Source organism: Eumetopias jubatus, unplaced genomic scaffold (genome assembly GCF_037043125.1).
Source record: "Eumetopias jubatus isolate StellerSeaLion01/CBP00866 unplaced genomic scaffold, mEumJub1_p1.0 scaffold_17, whole genome shotgun sequence".
NCBI lineage: Eukaryota > Metazoa > Chordata > Mammalia > Carnivora > Otariidae > Eumetopias > Eumetopias jubatus.
Genome location: NW_028274823.1, coordinates 77,597,825 through 77,616,945, shown reverse-complemented (window position 1 = coordinate 77,616,945; position 19,121 = coordinate 77,597,825). Strand labels below are relative to the sequence as shown.

Here is a 19,121-nt window from a genome sequence, read left to right as displayed (position 1 = left end):
TCGGAAGTAACAGTTACTTCTGGCCATCTCCCCATTTCCACTGCTTCCTACAACAAACCTGGTTTGACCTTAGCTCTTTGACTTTTAATAATAGGACACAATTAATGAGCATAAGCAGATCAAAAGGACAGCAAAGGGCTGTGAGGTAAAAGAAATGTTTGGTATTTCCCTGGAACTTCTCCAGCTTTCAAGTTGCTGTCCAAAGGTCAAATTATTTTCACTTTTTTTTTTTTTAAATGAATCAAGATATATATGATCCTAGGTTATCCTGCTGTTTTTCTTCCCCAGTATGGATTCCTATCAATTAAAGAACTTCTGCCTTCAGGCTGAGCTGCCCTTTGCCTCCCCGAGGCACCTAAGGCACCGAAATGACTCCAGATAAGAGCAGACAGAGATATGGTGATTAATGTAACATAATAAAATTAAAAAAAAAAAAAGGCAGACAGAGATCAACAAATTTCTACACCATGATATTAACAAGATTTGAAATAACAGAGTGCTCGGTGAAAGTGAAATTGAAGAAATTATTTTTATCATTTCATGCAAATCAATGCCCAATCTCACCATTTAATTTAATGAAGGCAAATATAACTCTCCTTTCAGAAACAACACCCCCTGGGCTCCTGCTGCATATTTCTGACTCATTTTCTCCCTCGAGTCATGATCTGACATCTATTTAAATCTAATTTCATCCGTGTAAACATGCTGTATGAAGGGCACAAATGGAGGTGTTCTTGCTGACATCACTCCCTAGAAAGAGCTGTGATGCAAACTGCATACTGAGATTAATTTGATACAGAAATTAACATTAAATCAAGAATGATACGAGAAAGGACAGACTTTAACCTGTGTGCAGTGGGAAAGTGGGTCCAGAACAACAGGAAAATACCTTTGAAATGGCCCCTAGTCTTCTCTGCAGTAATAACGAACTACCTACAGAATCAGGAGAAAAATTCACTCTATAAGGAAATCACCTACTGAACCTACAGGTTCTCTAAAGTCCAGGAGATATGCAAAACAGTACTCATTGCCAGGGAGCTTAGCTGAGGAAATCCGGGGTCTATCAGACACTTAAATTTCATTTAAGAATGAAAACATTCGGCTGTTACAACGAAAACTATGCTCATCCATTCCTGGCTTCCGAACCTTAGCAAGAATCAGGAGCCCTTCCTCACCCCACACCTACTCCGTTCAATTCAAAGAAAAGAGAACTTTGTTTGCTAGAGTTTAGACTCTCTTCCTCCAAAGTCAATGCTCTATTAAGCTTTCATGCACATGCCTGGGGTCCCTCAAATTTTTCCCTGACTAAATGCTGCTCTTCTGCCTAAATAATAATGCCACTGACAACAAAATCTGTTGATCTCTTAATATGCGTCAAGTATTCTACCTGCCTTTTCTTCCTGAATCTTCACAACAATCCCACAGAGCAGCAGCTAATGTTTAAGCTGCATTTTACAGAGGAGCAAAGCAATGGTTCAAGAAATTCAGTCACCCCACGAGTCCGACAACTGCGAAGTGGCAGAGCGGAGGCCCAAACCCAGGCTGTCTAGCTCCAGAGACCATTTCTTTAACTACAACTCTCTCAACTGTCTGTAGAAAGAATAGAAAGTCTCTAAGAGGGGCGCCTGGGTGGCTTAGTGGTTAAGCGTCTGCCTTCGGCTCAGGTCATGACCTGGGGTCCTGGGATTGAGCCCCGTGTTGGGCTCTCTGCTCAGTGGGGAGCCTGCTTCTCCCTTTCCCACTCCCCCTGCTTATGCTCTGTCTCTCTGTCTCTCTGTCTCTCTCTAATAATTAAAATCTTTTTTTAAAACGTCCCTAAGAATCATTTAAGGGTTTCATTTAACAAATCAAGGAATAAAGACCCCAAAGACTACAACACAACCTCTTTTTGCTCCTATGTCTATATAAACATAACACAGCATTTAACACATCTGTCCCCCAAACCTCCTTTGGCTTCCATAACTAACTTTTCTGGTTCTCCACTCAACCATCATGCCAAAGCTTCTTTTCCCATTCACATCCCAAATGTCAACATTCTCTGGGATGCCACCCTTGGCCTCCTCTCTCATTAGTCTAGGTCAAGGTTTTACAGACTTTTTAAAGCAAGGCCCCAACTGACAAACACACCCCCCTAATCTCAGCTTTGCCCTTCCGACCTAGGACTCCCATTCCTCCAGCTACCCCCTGGGGCTTGGGATTCGCATCCAAGGCAAGCTTCGCCTAAGTAAAGGACTCAAAACTTCTAATTTCCTGTCGGATTGTCCCACAGAGCCCCGGTCCTCACCACTGTCCACACTTTAACTCAATCCTTAGTATGAAATACGCATGTCTCATACAATCCTTAGCACCATCTCTCTTCGCTCGAGTCAGAAATATCAGGACACCCTGGATCAGATACATTCCCTCATAGTCCACAGTAGTTCATCCCTAAACCAGTCAATGTGACCTAAAATGTCTCTGGTCCAGGTAGACTTCTCCATTCTGATGGCCACTCTCCAGGTCAAGTTTCTCCCTCCTTCTCACATGAATGCCTAAAAACAGCCCTGTCCTCGTTGATTTCCCTGATTTGGACTCTCCTCATCTTTGACCCAAGCTCCTCCTGCCCATCAGACCTATCTATTTCTTTACAAGAGATCTGACCACTTCACCCCCATGCCACCCTCCTTCCTACCTACTTCAGAGTAAAAGCCAGCCTGTGGGAATGGCACCAAGGATCCTTCAAAAGCTGACCACACTGGTCTCTCTTGTCTAGTTTCCACCTCTGATTCCATCCTTCCCCTGGTCACTGTGGGAAAACTGTCATCCCCTTGAGTCTTATCTTTATTCTTCTGATGGGAACTAATTCCTCAAACCAACTGCCTCTTGAATCCCCCTCGTCTTTTATACAAACCCTATCAACACCATCAACATCTCCTTCCTAACCTAGCATAAGCAGCATTTTCTGTTGACAGAATTTTCCAGGCTCTGTGTTTCACCCTTCATTACAAGCCAGGTCCTGCCTGGTCAGAGAGGCACGACTAACACCCACGTCTCCAAGGGACTTTTCCCAAGATTAAACAGCTAGTTAATTGAGTATTAACTCTCTGAATGTTCTCCAAGTTATAAAAATAAATATGTATAATAGTTACCTCTCTCTGTTAATATTGTGAGCCATGTCCATTAAAAGAATTAAAAACCTGCAATAAACCATCCAGACAATGCCTTCTCTCACAGTAATCTCTCACTTGTGTGTTCAACTCACTATTCACCCATTAATTCATCAAAGCAGAACATTCAAATCATCCTAAATATCTTATGGCTTTGCACTATTTGTGGACTTTTCCCAGTGATTCAGAATACTTCAGTCTCCACCCAGTGCCAACAAATATTAATGTGAGAGAGATAATATAATCACATAAAACATTAGGGAGAGTGGTCAATTTTATTACGTATGTATGTAAGTGGGAGGCAACAGAAAAAGATCCCAAACTTCTGTGCCATTTGAGAACTCTGACTTTAAAACTGAATTTGAGCCTAAATATGCCAGAAGGAAAAACTAATCAAAATTAATGAACATTTAAGGAAGTTTTAAGTAGTTTAATGTGTTCATTCCTTCCACTCTGTATGTTTTAATCAATAGTTCTGACCTTGTTTTATTTTTACAAAAATTTCCAGCAATTCTATCAAGAGGTCATAAAAACAGAACATAAGAGAAAACTTCTAAAGAGACCAACACATGGATCCCTTCAGTGGACAGAGGAGTGTTAGTGGCCCACTTTCTCTTATGCGAATGGCCTGAACAGACATATCCTTAATTTCAACAATTATATCAAGGCAAGGAAATGCAAGGCTCAAGGTGCGGGGCTTGGTACCAACCTCCGCTGCTCTTCCCCGTGTTCTCCTGAAGGGACAGTGAGGCATTCATCCATGTGTCCATGCAGCAACCTGAGGACGTCACCACCAATTAGATACCCTGTAAGGATTGAAATTCAGTCACATTCGAACGGTCATGGTCAGATGCTGATAGCCAGACAGACAGATCATCTGGTCTGATCTTCTCTTTTCACAGAGAAACAAACGTTTAGTGAGGCTTCAGTACCTGGCCAAAATCATAGAGACAAATGGTGCCACCTGCCTGCCAACTCTGAGCTCAAGGTTCCCAAGTCCCACAGGTAGTGATGTCCCCACTAAAAAACACAACCTCAAACCCCATAAAATCCTCCCTTTAACATACAAACATGGATAGGTTCAGATTTGAACCTGTATAAGTGAGAATAATCAGAACATAAATGCAGACATTTCCTGAGAAATCCTGATGCATGAACACCATGTGATCTGGCTCTAAGTCACCCAACCATGGAAGATGAAAAACCTCGATGTTAGCCTAACTGAGCAACACCCTGAGGCCAAAACATTGGAGCAAATAACATCTAGAAAGCTCACCTATAAACCACACACAAATAAGCAAAACCTACAGAAGCATAAGAATAAACATAAAAAACAGATCAATCTTCACACAAAATTCATTTTAAATAGCGATTTGAACAAGATTCTTCTAAATGACATATCTGCATTCCAGAATACTCTGACACAGAATGCTCTAATTACCAATCTGCTCATTATCACAATTCCAGAGATGGCTGTCAACTGTGCATCTAGGATGAGCCCTCTCCTGGAAGTGGAGTTTTTACCTTGGGCGGCTTCGCTTCCTGAGCTGATGGGGGCCACACTCCAGAGAGTCTGCTGGAAGGCAGCATCCACGTGTAAGCTGCCGTTGCCATAAGACAGGTGCTGTGGGAGAGGAAAAAGGAGGCATCTCTTCAGGTGCTTCAAAAGTCTCATTACCTAAGCGCTCCTGGCAGTTGGAACTTAACGCTGCAGATTTGGAAATGTCCACTGAGAACATGTGTTTCAATCCTGTCACTAAGTCATCAAGAGACTAGAAGGAAAATGAGAGTTTGTTTGAGTTTTTCAGCTTCATTCTAAGCCACTCATCAGAAAACACACAAACAAGACTACAAAAATAAATACATGTGTTAAAACAGACTACTTTCGTTTAAGGTTTATTGATGGACAAAACTGTTCAGATAGTGGGCACTTATCATTAAAATTGTAATTAAGCGTTCTACAGATCACACTGCAACAGTTTTTTTTGACGGTGAGGTAAGTAAAATCTACTTGGTTTTTATAGGGTCCTCTGGGAACTTTTCTCTGCAATTTGGTATAATAGCCATTAGGTGGCAATGTTTCCTAATACGCATTTAAAACCGGGGCAATAAAATTCCTCCAAAATTCAGATACTACAAATTTCAGATTTTCCTTCTCAAAAATAGAAATGTACTAAAATAATATATTTCCTATCTTTGAGCCCTATCATATATGAGTTATCAAATGATTAGTAAAGAAAAACAAAATTATGAGCACAGCCAAATGTGTTGCTCATTTGACTAATCACTACTTGGCTGCCTCTAGAATTTCAAATAGACATAGAACAACCCCTTTTTCCTTAGAGTCATCTCAGTAAACAACACCAATATTCCGGTAATGTTTCTGCAACACTTCTCCAAATCTGAGGACAGTCTAAGCTTTTAAAGTCTTTAACTATATTAGATTTCCCCCCAGAAATCTGACCCTCCTAGTTAGATGAAGAGCAATCACAATCACACTGCCATGCTCCACGGGTCATTCAGACCCTAATGTTCTCTTACCTAAACATACCATTCTCAAGTCACTAGCAAAAATAGGTATTTTGCTATCTTTCTCTTAGGAACAAAACCAAAGAAAGTTTTGACATTTGATACCTATACAGTCATCTTATCAATCATCTTTCCAATCAGTAAAATTAAAAGTTTACCAGTTGATGCAACAGATTTGGCCATTACTCATCCCGACCCCCTCCTCATCTCAAGGAGATGTGCCTGTTTCCAACCTCTTCACCTCAGGCTGTCCCGCTGACAGAAAATCCCAGCTGAAATTTGGTTATTCAATTTCTTCCCCAATATTAAAAGTCTTTAAGTATTTACAAATAAATTGCATGCGCTGCTTCCACAACCAAGAAAAACATATGTTCTTTCAGAACAATCAAACGATGTAATTGTTCTGTGTATTTTTCTTTCTCCATCTCATAAGCTATTAGACATGGTTCATGACTGTATACCTCACATCGAGCAGCGTTGTTCACTAAGCAAGTATGTGGGAGAAGCCAACCAAACCTTTAAAATCAAAGTAGTTTAAACCCAAAAAATTTCTGAAGTTATTCCATAAATATTCCTATTTCAATGACCTGAGTCAAAATAATGGCATGCGCGCACGTGTGCGCACGCGCGCACACACACACATCCATATGGATTTTCCCAAACCATGAGAAGACGATTCAGAATACCAATGCTTATATTTTTACTTCTGAATCTGAGTGAAAGCTCATGCCACATTATGATAAATAGGTTACCATCATTTGTTAACTCATCAGGTCCCACTGAATATGCTATGTGTGAAGCCCCGTGTCAAATATTAACAGAACACACTCTCTACCCTGAGGGTGCTTGTCATATGGAGGGGAAGGTAAAATATATACACAAAATGCTATAGGTCAGCATTTTTTTTAAATGTTAGGTGAAATGTAATCAAAGTGCTACAGGAATGGAGAAAAAGAACATTTTAGCCAACCTAACTGGAACAGAGTTCATTACATGGAACCATGACGACAGGTGGCATCTGCACAAGACAGAAGGTATTTCCCGTGGGATGAGGGCTTTCAGGGGTCAGTAGCATTGTGTGGTCTCGGCATCACATTTTGTAAACCAGTTTGGAGATTTTCATTTTCAATATACCAGAAACATCGTAACGGGAAGTGGCCTGGACCTCCTTAGCCCTCCAAGAGGCTCTGTTAACGGGAATGCTATGACGAAGAGCAGAGGGTCCCCAAAGGGGCAGAGGTATGAGATCATCAAGTACAGCAGAGAGTTTCACCTGTGGGGCTTAGAGCATATGCTTAGGAATACAGCGAGAGATGGATCGATCCACAGAGAAGTCAGGTGCAAGGGCCTTATACTTCAGACAATAAGGAGTCACTGCTGTGGGAAAATAATGGGGGTGGGGAGGTGGGTTGAAACACAATTTTCAAATCCTATCTAAGCCAAAAGATAAATAATACGTATGAGAGGATCATAAAAATACGAAAATTTCAGTCTGCCAGAGAAAGCCCAAAAAATGTTCTTCAGATATTACACTGTATAGACTTATCTAGATAACGCTCACTCTTCTCAAGAAAATATTCTCTAGGCATAAGTATTTTGGAGGCTTCTAATTAATTTTGCTGCTTAAACGGCAAAAGGAAATCTGAGGAAGAACAACACCAAGTCAGGCCTGTCGCAGTAAATATTCAGAATGCCTTAACAAGTTCAATTACTAAAACAAAGATGAGTTGTCCTTAAAGCAAAACAGATGTTGCTGAGGTTGAAAGAAAGTGGGCCTTAGGCTGAAACATGTAACTACTCTAGAATTTACATACTATGGTAGTATCAACCCACCAGCAAAGGTCACCTTGACGTTTCTGTTAGTGACTCTCAAGACCTAACAGCCACAGGAATCATCAGGTGAGGATCTTGTCAAAAAATGCACATCGGATCTCAGGAAGTGCGGGGGAGGGGGTGGCGCCCAAGGCTGCTGGCCCCAGAACGGTGTTTTGAGTTAATAGTACACTACCGGACAGAAGCACAAAATCTCAGCAACAGAGAGGATATTCTAAAATAACCAGAACTCCACTTTGGTAACTTTTAGTTTTCTTTGTAACCCTATGCATATATTTAAAGCATTTTAAAACCTTACGATCACAAGCGGTCAATAAGCTTTCTCAGGTTACCAAAGGGGTCCGTGGCACAAAAATTTTTTAAGAACATCTGAATTCAACCCTTATCAGATGCATCTATTTCTCTAAGTGTCAGGCACTTAGGCCCCGGTGAGCAACATTCTGGATAAATTATCATCCAGTGACGGGGAACACAAGTAAGGGAGACATAGAACCCCGCGGGCTTCATTTTTCTTCTGAGAAAAATGAGGGGCACAGGACACTCTTTCCCCATCACCTGAGCCACAGACAGAAAAAAAGAAAAAGGCTCACAGTAAATAAATAAATAATGCACTGGTTGATAACCATAATTAGCTTGGAAATATTTATGATCGCAATCCTTTTTAGTTATCGATATTTTTATGCAACTTGAGGGAGTCAGCAACTTATTCTGCCATCAAAACACCTAGTACCTCTTATCAGAAATTCAGAGATGGGTAGGGGAGAGGTAGGGAAATTCTTAGGAAGGCCAGAAGAGCCTTCTTTAAGCATGTGTCATCACTCTTTAGATTGTGGGATTCTGCTCTTCCCAATTACTTTTAAACATTTGTTTGTTTGGCAATGTTTTCATGGATCTTAAAAAAAAAAAAAAAACCTATTTCTATAGGTGACCTAATTAAGAAAAAATTAGTCAAAAATCAGTGTTTCCAACGCAAGCAATCCAAACCACAGATTGAAGACTTCTGTGCATACCAACGTGATTTTACATCTTTCTAAATCAGTAAAAATTGTTTTGTTTGCTTTACCTTATTTTGTTTAGTTTGAAATAGATTCAACAGTCAGCAATACCTACTTGGCCATGTTTTCTGTATTTTAAATTGTTTATTTCTCTTCTATTTAAGCTGCTTTGCCCAAGTCTTCTTGAAAAGAAAAAATAAGTAGTTCCGATAGGAGCAAAGGAATTTTTTTCCCCCTCTTGGACATTCCTGAAAAGGGGATTAAGATATCATTCCATATTAAAATATGAAACGGCCAGATGAGAAAAGACAGAATTTGGGTGAGTGGTTTACAACCGTTTCTAGAGATAAGACCCTTTAATTCCTGGGAAATCATGTAGAGAGGTCCAAGGTGTAATGCAGGGGAAGATGAGGCCTGGGGCTCCTGGTAGCCGACACAGCGCCCTCTTCTGTCCATGAGGCACCTCTGCAGAGCACAGGGTGAAAATGAGTCCCTCATAGTCCAATTTAACCCATTCAGCACCCCAACAGTTATGAGCTATTGTAGAGCACCAAATGCACATTTCGACAGTTTAACCTCAGCTTAACCGTCACTGTTAGTGGACAAAAAAAACAGATCTAAGGTCAATAGACACTAACGACTACAAGTTACAAAATCAATGACTAGAAATGTTTATTTAGAGCAGTTAGTTTTAACTACTGTGTTCAGCCAAGAATGTGAACCTGACTTTCCATGCTAAGCCTTTATTTAAAATCAACTACCCTACTCCCTTCACTGCTCCTGTCCCAACTTTTTCTTCTGGTTAATTATCTGCAGTTTCCTTAACCATTCTCAATAAAAACAAACCTCCCAGGTAAACAGTGGGAGGAACTCATAAGCAATTCCTACATGTACCATTCACAGAGCCATGAGTCTTGCTTGGATCAAAGCATTTACTCCTCTTAACACCCCTGTGAGCTAGGTTTACCATCACTTTACTGCAGATGAAGAACCTGAGGGTTTTGCGAAGTTATGTGATTGGCCCAGGCTCATACTTACCAGGCCCTACACCAACTAACAAATATATAGACACACAGAGCCCATTTTTAGGTATCCAGTTTCAGTACGTGGATTATTCCAACTGCCATATTCCAAAGACCTTTTACTCCCTCACTTCTTGCCCGTATGCACTTTCTCTAGATTCTTCTAATCAACTACAGTGCAACCTGAGATAATAATTATATCCCATACCAATAACCTAAATGGTAACACGTACTTACTGCCTTGTAATATTCTCATACAGTTCCCTAGGTGTCTGGTTCATTCCTTCCACCAAGTTTTTGACAGAAGAAACCACGCACAACGTGCCCTCGGTCCTTCCTATGGTTTCTACGACAAGCTAGCTGCTCAGAGATGAATTCTAAAAGCTCTGACTTCGTCCGATGAAAGGGAAATCTTAACAGTCTGGTTGGCCACCGTGTGTAGCTCTCTAAAAGGTTACCAGAAAAGGAACTTGCATAAATGGGCTAAAATGTAGCTTGAATTTGTGAATTTCATTAATCATGACATTTATTGATTTCTAAAGGCAAGAGAAGGTGAACCTCATGCATTAGGATTATTGCTCTTATTATTGCTCGTATAGTGCTTTTTCAATCAAACCATATTCAAATTCATTCTCTCATTGCTTCATCCCAGGAACTTTGTGTTAAGTATAATCATCACCATTTTGCAAACGAGAAAGCCAGAATTCAGGAAATTACACGCCTCTCTCAGACATGTGGTGGCAGAATTGATGCGAGAAGCTGCGGCCCCTGCAAGATTGCAAGTTTTCTACTCCTTCAGTGGGAAGTACAAGTCGTACAGCAAAAAAACATGCACCATTATGCCAAAATCAAAATAAGATCTGTAGATCTTTAAAAGCATGCATGGATTATTTTTAGCTGCTACTGGTTTCCATGTAAAACTACAACTCAAAATGTCTATCTCCTGATCAAGACATACAGCGCCTGAATACACAGCATATGCACACAGCAAGGGATTCATAAATGCTTCTTTGACAAGCTGACACACTTGTATTGCCCTAGAAATGGGGATGGTGCCTGTTTCCACCTGCATCGGTTAAGAGACAAAAGGAGAGAAATGCTCCAGGCCTCCCCTTAGCAAGGCAATGTTAGTGTTCCATTTGATTTAATACTCCCTGTCAGTTACACGAACGCTGTTCCATCATTTCCCTGGCTTCGTTATTCCCTCTTTGCACAAAGCAAGTAAAACAAAACCGTTCTCTCAAAATTGGAACTGAATGGGTTGGGAAGCAAAAACTGACTTCCAATACCCCCAAACCCACTCTAACTCCATGTTCATAGAGCGAGGGATACCAACCACCTATTAATCCTAAATCCATGACACACAAATAATATTTTGATTTATGGCAGTTGGAAAACACTTTCTATAAATCAGTGTGTGCTTGACTGAAACAATGTTTTACTTCTGATTTTTATTTCAATCATCATCCACTAGGATGGTTGGATTTTTTTATAGTAATAATCATGTAAAGTTTATAATACCCCTATTTATGTCTGTTTACTTTCTCTTTTTTTAAAAAAGATTTAAGTAATCTCGGGGCACCTGGGTGGCTCAGTCGGTTAAGCATCTGCCTTCGGCTCAGGTCATGATCTCAGTGTCCTGGGATCAAGCCCCACATTGGGCTCCATGCTCAGCAGGGAGTCTGCTTCTCGCTCTCCCTTTGCCTGCCGCTCTCCCTGCTTGTGCTCTCTCCTCTCTCTCTCTCTGTCAAATAAATAAATAAAATCTTTTTTTTTAAAAAAAAAATAAAAGATTTAAGTAATCTTTACACCCAAAGTGGGGCTTGAACTCACGACCCCAAGAGCAAGAGTCGCATGCTCTACAGACTGAGCCAACCAAGCGCTGTTTGTCTAATTACTTTTTCATCCTTAAAATAACAAGAATATTTTGCACTGGCATCTTTCTTTGAACTTTGGTATATGATTATTCTTTAGCAAAAACAGAGTTTACTAAATAAGTGAAATCAAATATACCATGGCCTCGCCACAGAAATAAAATACACCTTCAAAGATGACACCTCAACTTTCTTCCTTCTCCCATTTCTAACCCCGGCCCTCTGAAACAACGCCGTGTGGATGAGAGCCTGGAGCTGGTTTTCATTTTGTCTAGTTCTCCTTTCTCAACATGGCCTGAGTTTCTCATATGATGACTTGCTTTAGTGTCAAAACTGGTCTCACAACCTCATTAATACAGCCTCCTTCCATGGCCACAAAATAAGGCCCGTGGAATTTTGAAATCCTGATTAGACCGCATTCACGTGCCGTTGATACAACAGTCTAAGAGCAGGTGCTGTCAGGATCACGGACACACTAACTAAGGATACCCGGGAAGCCTCGGATAAACCTGGAAAACCACGCTACCTCAAAGGTCTCATTATTCCCCATCTTAGGGAGTTGTCACTCATCAGAGAGAGATATGGACTTATTTCTAAGCCATTTCCCTAGATGATTTGCAATCTACAGAGAAAGCTGGATTGGGCTGTGCTGGATCCTATCGCTAAACATAACGACAGCATGGGCCCACTTACCAGGTACCTCTCAGAGGATACACTGACCAAGATGAGGTCATCTCCAACTCGAACCTTTTCTCCTTCCGATCGCTGCTTAGAGGCAGGGTGAATGGTCCACCAACAAGCCTCCCCTGCAGGATGAACACAAAGAGGCGCCTCTTACTGTAAAACCGATTTTCTTGGCCAGCGCCTCCAAAATGGAATAAGGCTTCCAAATCAGTCTCCTGATAAATAAGTAAAATGGTCTTTCCCACACAGCTTCCCGAAGTTTGAAATTGACTGCAAGCTCATCTCGCAGACTACGAAAATCAAAAGACTTAGGCCAAATTAACTCAGGATAAAGACACACTGAAATGCAAAGATTCTTTTCATGGAACCCGACTGTGGCATTTTGCAAACTTTGGTGTCTCTCCCCTCCACTAAGAACTGCTTAAAAGGCTATTTATTTATGCTACCATAAGGCCAAATTTACCAGTCACGCCGATCTTCCTGCATTCTTTATATAATCACATGTTCATTGCTCTTTGTACTAACATCTAGTTTTCTGGCACATGATTTTCAAAAGGACTTGGGGTGTGGTAATGCGACAGTTGTGTCATAGCAATTTTAAAACACTGTATGTATGGGGCATACGGATTAAAGACAGATTCAAAGTCACTGAAATTTTACTATTCTGTGCCTTGTTTTATTCTTTATTCTAAAATATGGTAGTTTCCACTAACCTAAGGGTAAAATATAAGAGAATCCTACTATAGAAGGATACATTATAGAAACATCTGGGTACACATTCAATCAAATCATTTCTTCTAGAACAAGTCAAGCATAAGCCTCATGAGCCACATATCAAATCATTCTCCAGGCCCATGAGCTAAGATATAAACTTATGCAAACAATTCTTCAGTCTGTTTATAGTTCCTTTTAGAATCTAAATGTAAGTTCTATCCAAAAATGAGAATAGATTTCAGTGGTATCTGTTATCTAATACTTGTTTTGTCCCTTTGACCAGCTTTATTGTTTTTCCCTAAACACTTATTTTTTCTTCCTCACTAATTCCCCAGTGTCAGAATTTAAGTTCCGTAATAGCGGGGACTTTGTGTATTTTGTTCACTGGGGTTTTCCCAGCTCCTACTAGCATACTGTAGGTACTAAATAAAAATTCAATTTGCATAAATGGGTAAATTAATCATCCAATAACATTTTTTAAGCATTCATACAGCCAATAGGTAATGTACCCTGAGATGCTTTTCTTAGACAAATCACAGTCTTACTTGAATGTCACCTTACGGGATTCATTACTCATTCAATTCACATTTTTAGAGTTGCAGGGAATTTTCATTCATCCACGCAAACATTTATAAAGCAACCACTATTTGTCAATCACTACTTTAGTAGCTGGGGATAACATCGATAAACAAGGAAGAAAAAGTCATCTGCCTTATGAGTTTAATTCTGATTCAGGCAGGCACCTAAGAAATAATAAATCTAATAACACAGCAATTCAGATGAAGTAAAAAGTTATGGGGAAAACTGTAGCATAAAGGGATCAGACTTAGGGGGAGGGACAGCCTTGTTTTGTTGTTTTGACTCTTACATAATCATCTCAATGTATGAAAACAAATTATAGATCGTGCATATGTCCTTCACTCCTTTTGAGAGAGAGAACTGAAGACTTTTTCATGTAACTGCTGCTGACAACCAAAAGGAGAAAATTTTTAACTACTAGCAAAAACAAAGAGGAATGACTGAGCTTCTATAAAATGAAATAAAAATCAAAACAGTATTTATCTTGAGGCGCCTGGGTGGCTCAGTCGGTTAAGCATCTGACTCTTGGTTTCAGCTCAGGTCACGATCTCAGGGTCCTGGGATGAGCCCCACAAGGGGCTCCGTGCTCAGCAAGTAGTCTGCTTCTCCCCCTCCTTCTGCCCCTCCTCCCGCTCTCCTCCCCTCTCTCCCTCCCTCTAAAATAAATAAATAAAACCTTAAAAAAAAAAAAAAAAAAGCAAGGGCGCCTGGGTGGCTCAGTCGGTTAAGCGACGGCCTTTGGCTCGGGTCGTGATCCTGGAGTCCCGGGATCGAGTCCCGCAGCGGGCTCCCTGCTCAGCGGGGAGTCTGCTTCTCCCTCTGACCCTCCCCCGTCTCATGCTCTCTCTCTCTATCTCATTCTCTCTCTCAAATAAATAAACAAAATCTTTAAAAAAAAAAAAAAAAAGCAAAAACAAAGAAAACCGTACTTTTTGGTGCCCGGGATTCTGGAATTTGTCATGCATAGGGATGTGCTGGTCTCTTAAAAGTTAATTAGGTTGGTGAATATTACTTTATTTTTATGTTTGTTGTCTGTGAAAAATTTAGAGTATGGGAAAGTATGTTTTTTAGAGATTTATTTGAGAGAGGGAGCAAGCAAGAGAAAGCACAAGATGGGGCGGGCAGAGGGAGAGGGAGAAGCAGACTCCCCACTAAGCAGGCAGCAGATGTGGGGCTCCATCCCAGGACCCCAGGATCACAGCCTGAGCCAAAGGCAGACACTTAACTGACCGAGCCACCCAGGTCCCCCTCGGAAAGTATTTTAAAAATAGGAAGAGGGGGTAGGTGTGGGGGCAAAGCTTGACCCCACCTCTGAAAGGAACTACTTAATAAGAGTAGAGGTCTCCTGCCCTCCTTTTTTCTCTACTTGGTCTTTTTACTTATTTTTAATTCCCAAGTAATGCATATTCATTGTAAAAGATCACATTGTACAGAGCTGTATAAAGTGTACAGAAAAGTCCTATTTTGATTCTCTGAGAGGATAAATGTGTTTATGTATGCATTTTGTTTCAAAGTATAAAAATGCATGTGTATTCAGACAGATATGTGGCCCTCTGGACACAGAATGAAGCTGACTTTCACTTTCCACCTTTTTGTTTGAATGCTAACATTAAGTGTGTTTCATTTTTTAGACAAACTATCTTTAAGATAAATGACGAAAGAGATATGCAGTTATATTTCACGAACAGAACAGTGCCCACTAATATGGTGAGCTTCCAGTAAAGCATGTAACAGGTTTTGTTTTTCTAGCCAAATCCCTAAAAAGAATAAGGCTTGAGGTACAGTTTGAACATTCAGCTAATTACGTGGGAATCATAAGCCAATAGGAACAATACACACTTCCTCCCAAGGCATTCATTTTTTCCTGACTCCACACAGAAGAACATTTACCTAACCTACCTTCCAGTCCTGTGACTTCTTCCAGTCCCATCCCTGCCATGCTCTCTCGGAACACAGCCCCTTCGGGACCAAGGTGCTCACCTGTTGTGTCCTCTTGCAAGCCAACATCAAAGGCCAGTTTATCAGTTGAAGACCGGGAGGTGGACAAGCAGCACAGATACTAAAAGATATAAAATCAGTAGTTGTCACTGAACATTTTTAGTCCTGTGAGAGTCTGATTCTGACACATAATTTGCTATCAGTAAATCTCTGCTCCGTCAGTCTTTTTCTTCACATCTGGATGCTTCAGGGCACAACCCAGGTTCTTCACGGGAGGTAGAAAAACACTTCCATGGCATTCATTAGGAGCACTGTTCTAAAGGAGATGCACTCCTTTTTTCCCCTCATGAAAAGACTGAGGAAATGTGTTCTGAGGAAATGAAAACAAAACTTGAAGATAAAAGACGTAAAAGATGACACCTTACTGGGGATATGTTTGTACATCTCTCACTTCACGGGATATTCATGATCATAAGCAGAAGTACAACCCGACCCGACCGTTGGAAATCTTTTTCCCGACAGAAATTGGAAAACTGTTCACTCTTATCTTCTAGCTTTGTTTTCATTTTTAAAATTGTAACTCTCTGAAATCCATCCGGAATTTATTTTGGTGTGCAGCATGTCACCTCACTGCAGTGAGGGTCCCACAAGTGTGCACATGTGTGTTTCCCCAGGAGCAATTCAACTCTTGCAACACCATCATCTCCTTAGATCTCCTCATCTTCTTTCAGTTTCCCTAACTGTATGTAAACTTGGGACGTAAAGTTTCGGATCATTTGTCAGTCCAACTCCCTTAACCCCATTCTAACCTCCAAAACCTTGTTAACTGGTATAACAATGAGGACACAAGCTGGTGAGGATGCAGAGAAAGGGGAACCCTCCCTCCTACACTGTTGGTGGGAATGCAAGCTGGTGCAGCCACTCTGGAAAACAGTAGGGAGGTTCCTCAAAATGCTAAAAATAGAGCCATCCTAAGACGCAGCAACTGGGTATTTACCCCAAAGATACAGATGTAGTGAAAAGAAGGGGCACATGCACCCCAATGTTCATAGCAGCAATGTCCACAATAGCCAAGCTGTGGAAAGAGCCCAGACATCCAACAACAGATGACCGGATAAAGAAAATGTGTTTTGTGTGTTTGTAAACACACACACACACACACACACAGAGGAATATTACACAGCTATCAAAAAGGAAATCTTGCCATTTGCAACGATGTGAATGGAACTGGAGGGTATTACGCTGAGCGAAATAAGTCAATCAGAGAAAGATGATTATCATATGATCTCACTGAAATGTGGAATTTAAGAAACAAAGCAGAGGATCAGAGGGGAAGAGGGCAAAAAATGAAACAAGATGAAACCAGAGAGCGAGACAAACCTTAAGAGACTCTTAATCATAGGACACAAACTGAGGGTTGCTGGAGTGGGGTGGGGGTGGGAGGGATGGGGCGGCTGGGTGATGGACGTTGGGGAGGGGATGTAGCACTGTGGGTTGTGCAAGACTGATGAATCACAGGCCTGTGCCCCTGAAACAAATAATACATATGTTAATTGAAAAATAAAAACCAAATAAATAAAATTAGGCATTAAAAAGAAAAAGAGTGAGGACACAAGGATGGATGTAGCTTGAGGTCAAGATACACTACCGTCTACAGCAAACAAGGGCACCGTCAGCAAGAACAGGAGCCCTGCAAAGAGCACTCAGAGCCAATTCCAGGCACTGAGCAAGCCCAGATCTCCCAGAGTCACCGGACAAAGAGTGCAAAGCCTAGACAATTCTTACTGGGAAACTGGTCCGCCCATCTCCGTGGGTGTCTGTGAGTGTGACAAGCTAGGAGATGAACCAATCAGGGGATAGATGTGTTGACATATTAAGTGGAAGTCAGTGCCACGGGGATATAAAATCAAATTCACCGGGAGATTCCAATTTCTGTCCCTTGACAGCAAAACACTGGCTCCCAAGTTTATAGAAAAGATCCTTTTAGGGTCCCCAAACATGTTCTTAGCCGATATAGAAGTGTGAGTCTGACCTGGAGAAAGGCTGCCCTTGGTGGTACCTGAGGTTTATAGACTTTAGATCTAACGATACCAAGTGTTCCATGAAATTTTGCAATAATATTACAGTACTAGGCACTGTACCTATTAACATACATTTTCTCTTCCAATACTGTTCACAGCAACTATGATGTAAGTAATATAATTATTCCACTAAACGTTCATTAAGTTCCATGAGTATAAGGACATGATCTTCTTCACTACTATATACAGCACCTTGAACAGCGCCTAGCACACAGTAGGGGCTAAATAATATTTATTGAATAAATGAATAAAATGTTAACATGCAATTACAGGTTTAAAGAAGTTCAGCATGGTCTCCAAGGCTGAACAGCATATAGGAAAGTGAGCCTGAACCCAGATCTACTGACCAAGTCCAGGCTCCTAACCCACTATGTACAGGGAGTAGTTTTCTTAAAAACAGACCCTCATGTTTATTATTCAATGTAGTTTTTGTGTTTTGATTGGTATTAGAAGTAGAATTCTCTCCATGTATTTTTAATGCATGATTGCTGTATGCAAATAGGTTGCATTGGTATATTTATCTAGTATCCAGCCACTTTATTAAAGTACATTCCTTATTTTATCTCTTATCTTGCTGTGTCAGCCAAGATTTCTGGAACAATGTCAAATAGATAATTTTGATTTCTGTTTATTTGTTTGAGTTAGCTTTGTCGAGAATCACTTTAGTGTTTGATAATTAAAATTTATGTTGGTTACTGATTTGACATTTATCACTGAGAAATTAATCATCAATGCTTAGTTTTTATTAGAAATGGATGTTGAGTTTTATTAAATTGTTTTTCAGCACCTATTAAGATGATCACAATTTTTCTTATTTGATTCTATTTATATGATGAAGCACATTAATAGAAATATTATTAAGGCATTATTAAAATCATCTCTATACTTTCCCTATACTTCTCTTCCTATACTTTTGAATTCTATCAACCAGAATTTTAAGTCAGATGTTCACACTGGTATTTGTGATTAAGATTGACAATTTTTTATATGTTTTGGGTATTGATATTGAGGCTATGCTTAGTCACCTGTTCTGGAATGATTTAAATAATATCAGAACTATCTCCTTCCTGAAAGGAATAATCAATTATATTATACTTTCAAATGTTGGACCATCATGTATTCACAAAAATTATACTGATGAAAAATTTAAATAATGTGGAAAATGCTTATGCTACAATATATTTTTAAAAATCAGGACATAAGTTTGGTTATTTAGTAAGATCTCAATTAGGTAAAAAAAAATTAAGAACAGAGAAGATTGCAATTTTTTAGAAGGCCCCACACTTTCTCTCATTAACATGATCATGAAGAACTGTGTCTTCTGTAATTTCCAAATTTCATAAAATGAATATGAATTGCTTTTATAACTTAATAAGGCTTTTAAAAGAATAGAATGACATTTTTATATATTTTATAATATATTAAATGTATCATTTTATATAACAAAAATATATAGAAGTGCACATATATCTAGATAGATGGAAATGTATATGGTTATTTATACCTATAGGGATAACCCATGTGGATATAGCTTTTTTTTATCTTATCTGTTTAATTTACTAATCAAATAAGTCATTTTTCTAATAAATGAACTGTTTAAAAATAATCAGAAATGAGAAATATTTCTTGACTCTCACACCTGTTTCCTCCTAAAACTAGTCTATTAAAAGAGACTAAAAAAAATAGGAGTCACAAATGATAGAACTGAAGGACTTTACAGGTCATC

The 19,121-nt window shown here is 39.9% G+C and overlaps 1 protein-coding gene across 1 annotated transcript in view; it reads right to left on the bottom strand.

The window, feature by feature from the left end:
• The window catches only part of RYR2 (ryanodine receptor 2), a 424,890-nt gene that overhangs the window by 399,973 nt on the left and 5,796 nt on the right, over nt 1-19,121 (bottom strand). The window contains exons 3-6 of the mRNA XM_028104495.2: nt 15,357-15,435; nt 12,093-12,205; nt 4,671-4,770; nt 3,856-3,952 (exon numbers count right to left, since the gene is read on the bottom strand). Of these exons, the coding sequence (XP_027960296.2) occupies nt 3,856-3,952; nt 4,671-4,770; nt 12,093-12,205; nt 15,357-15,435 (389 nt within the window). The remainder of the gene's footprint in view (nt 1-3,855; nt 3,953-4,670; nt 4,771-12,092; nt 12,206-15,356; nt 15,436-19,121) is intronic.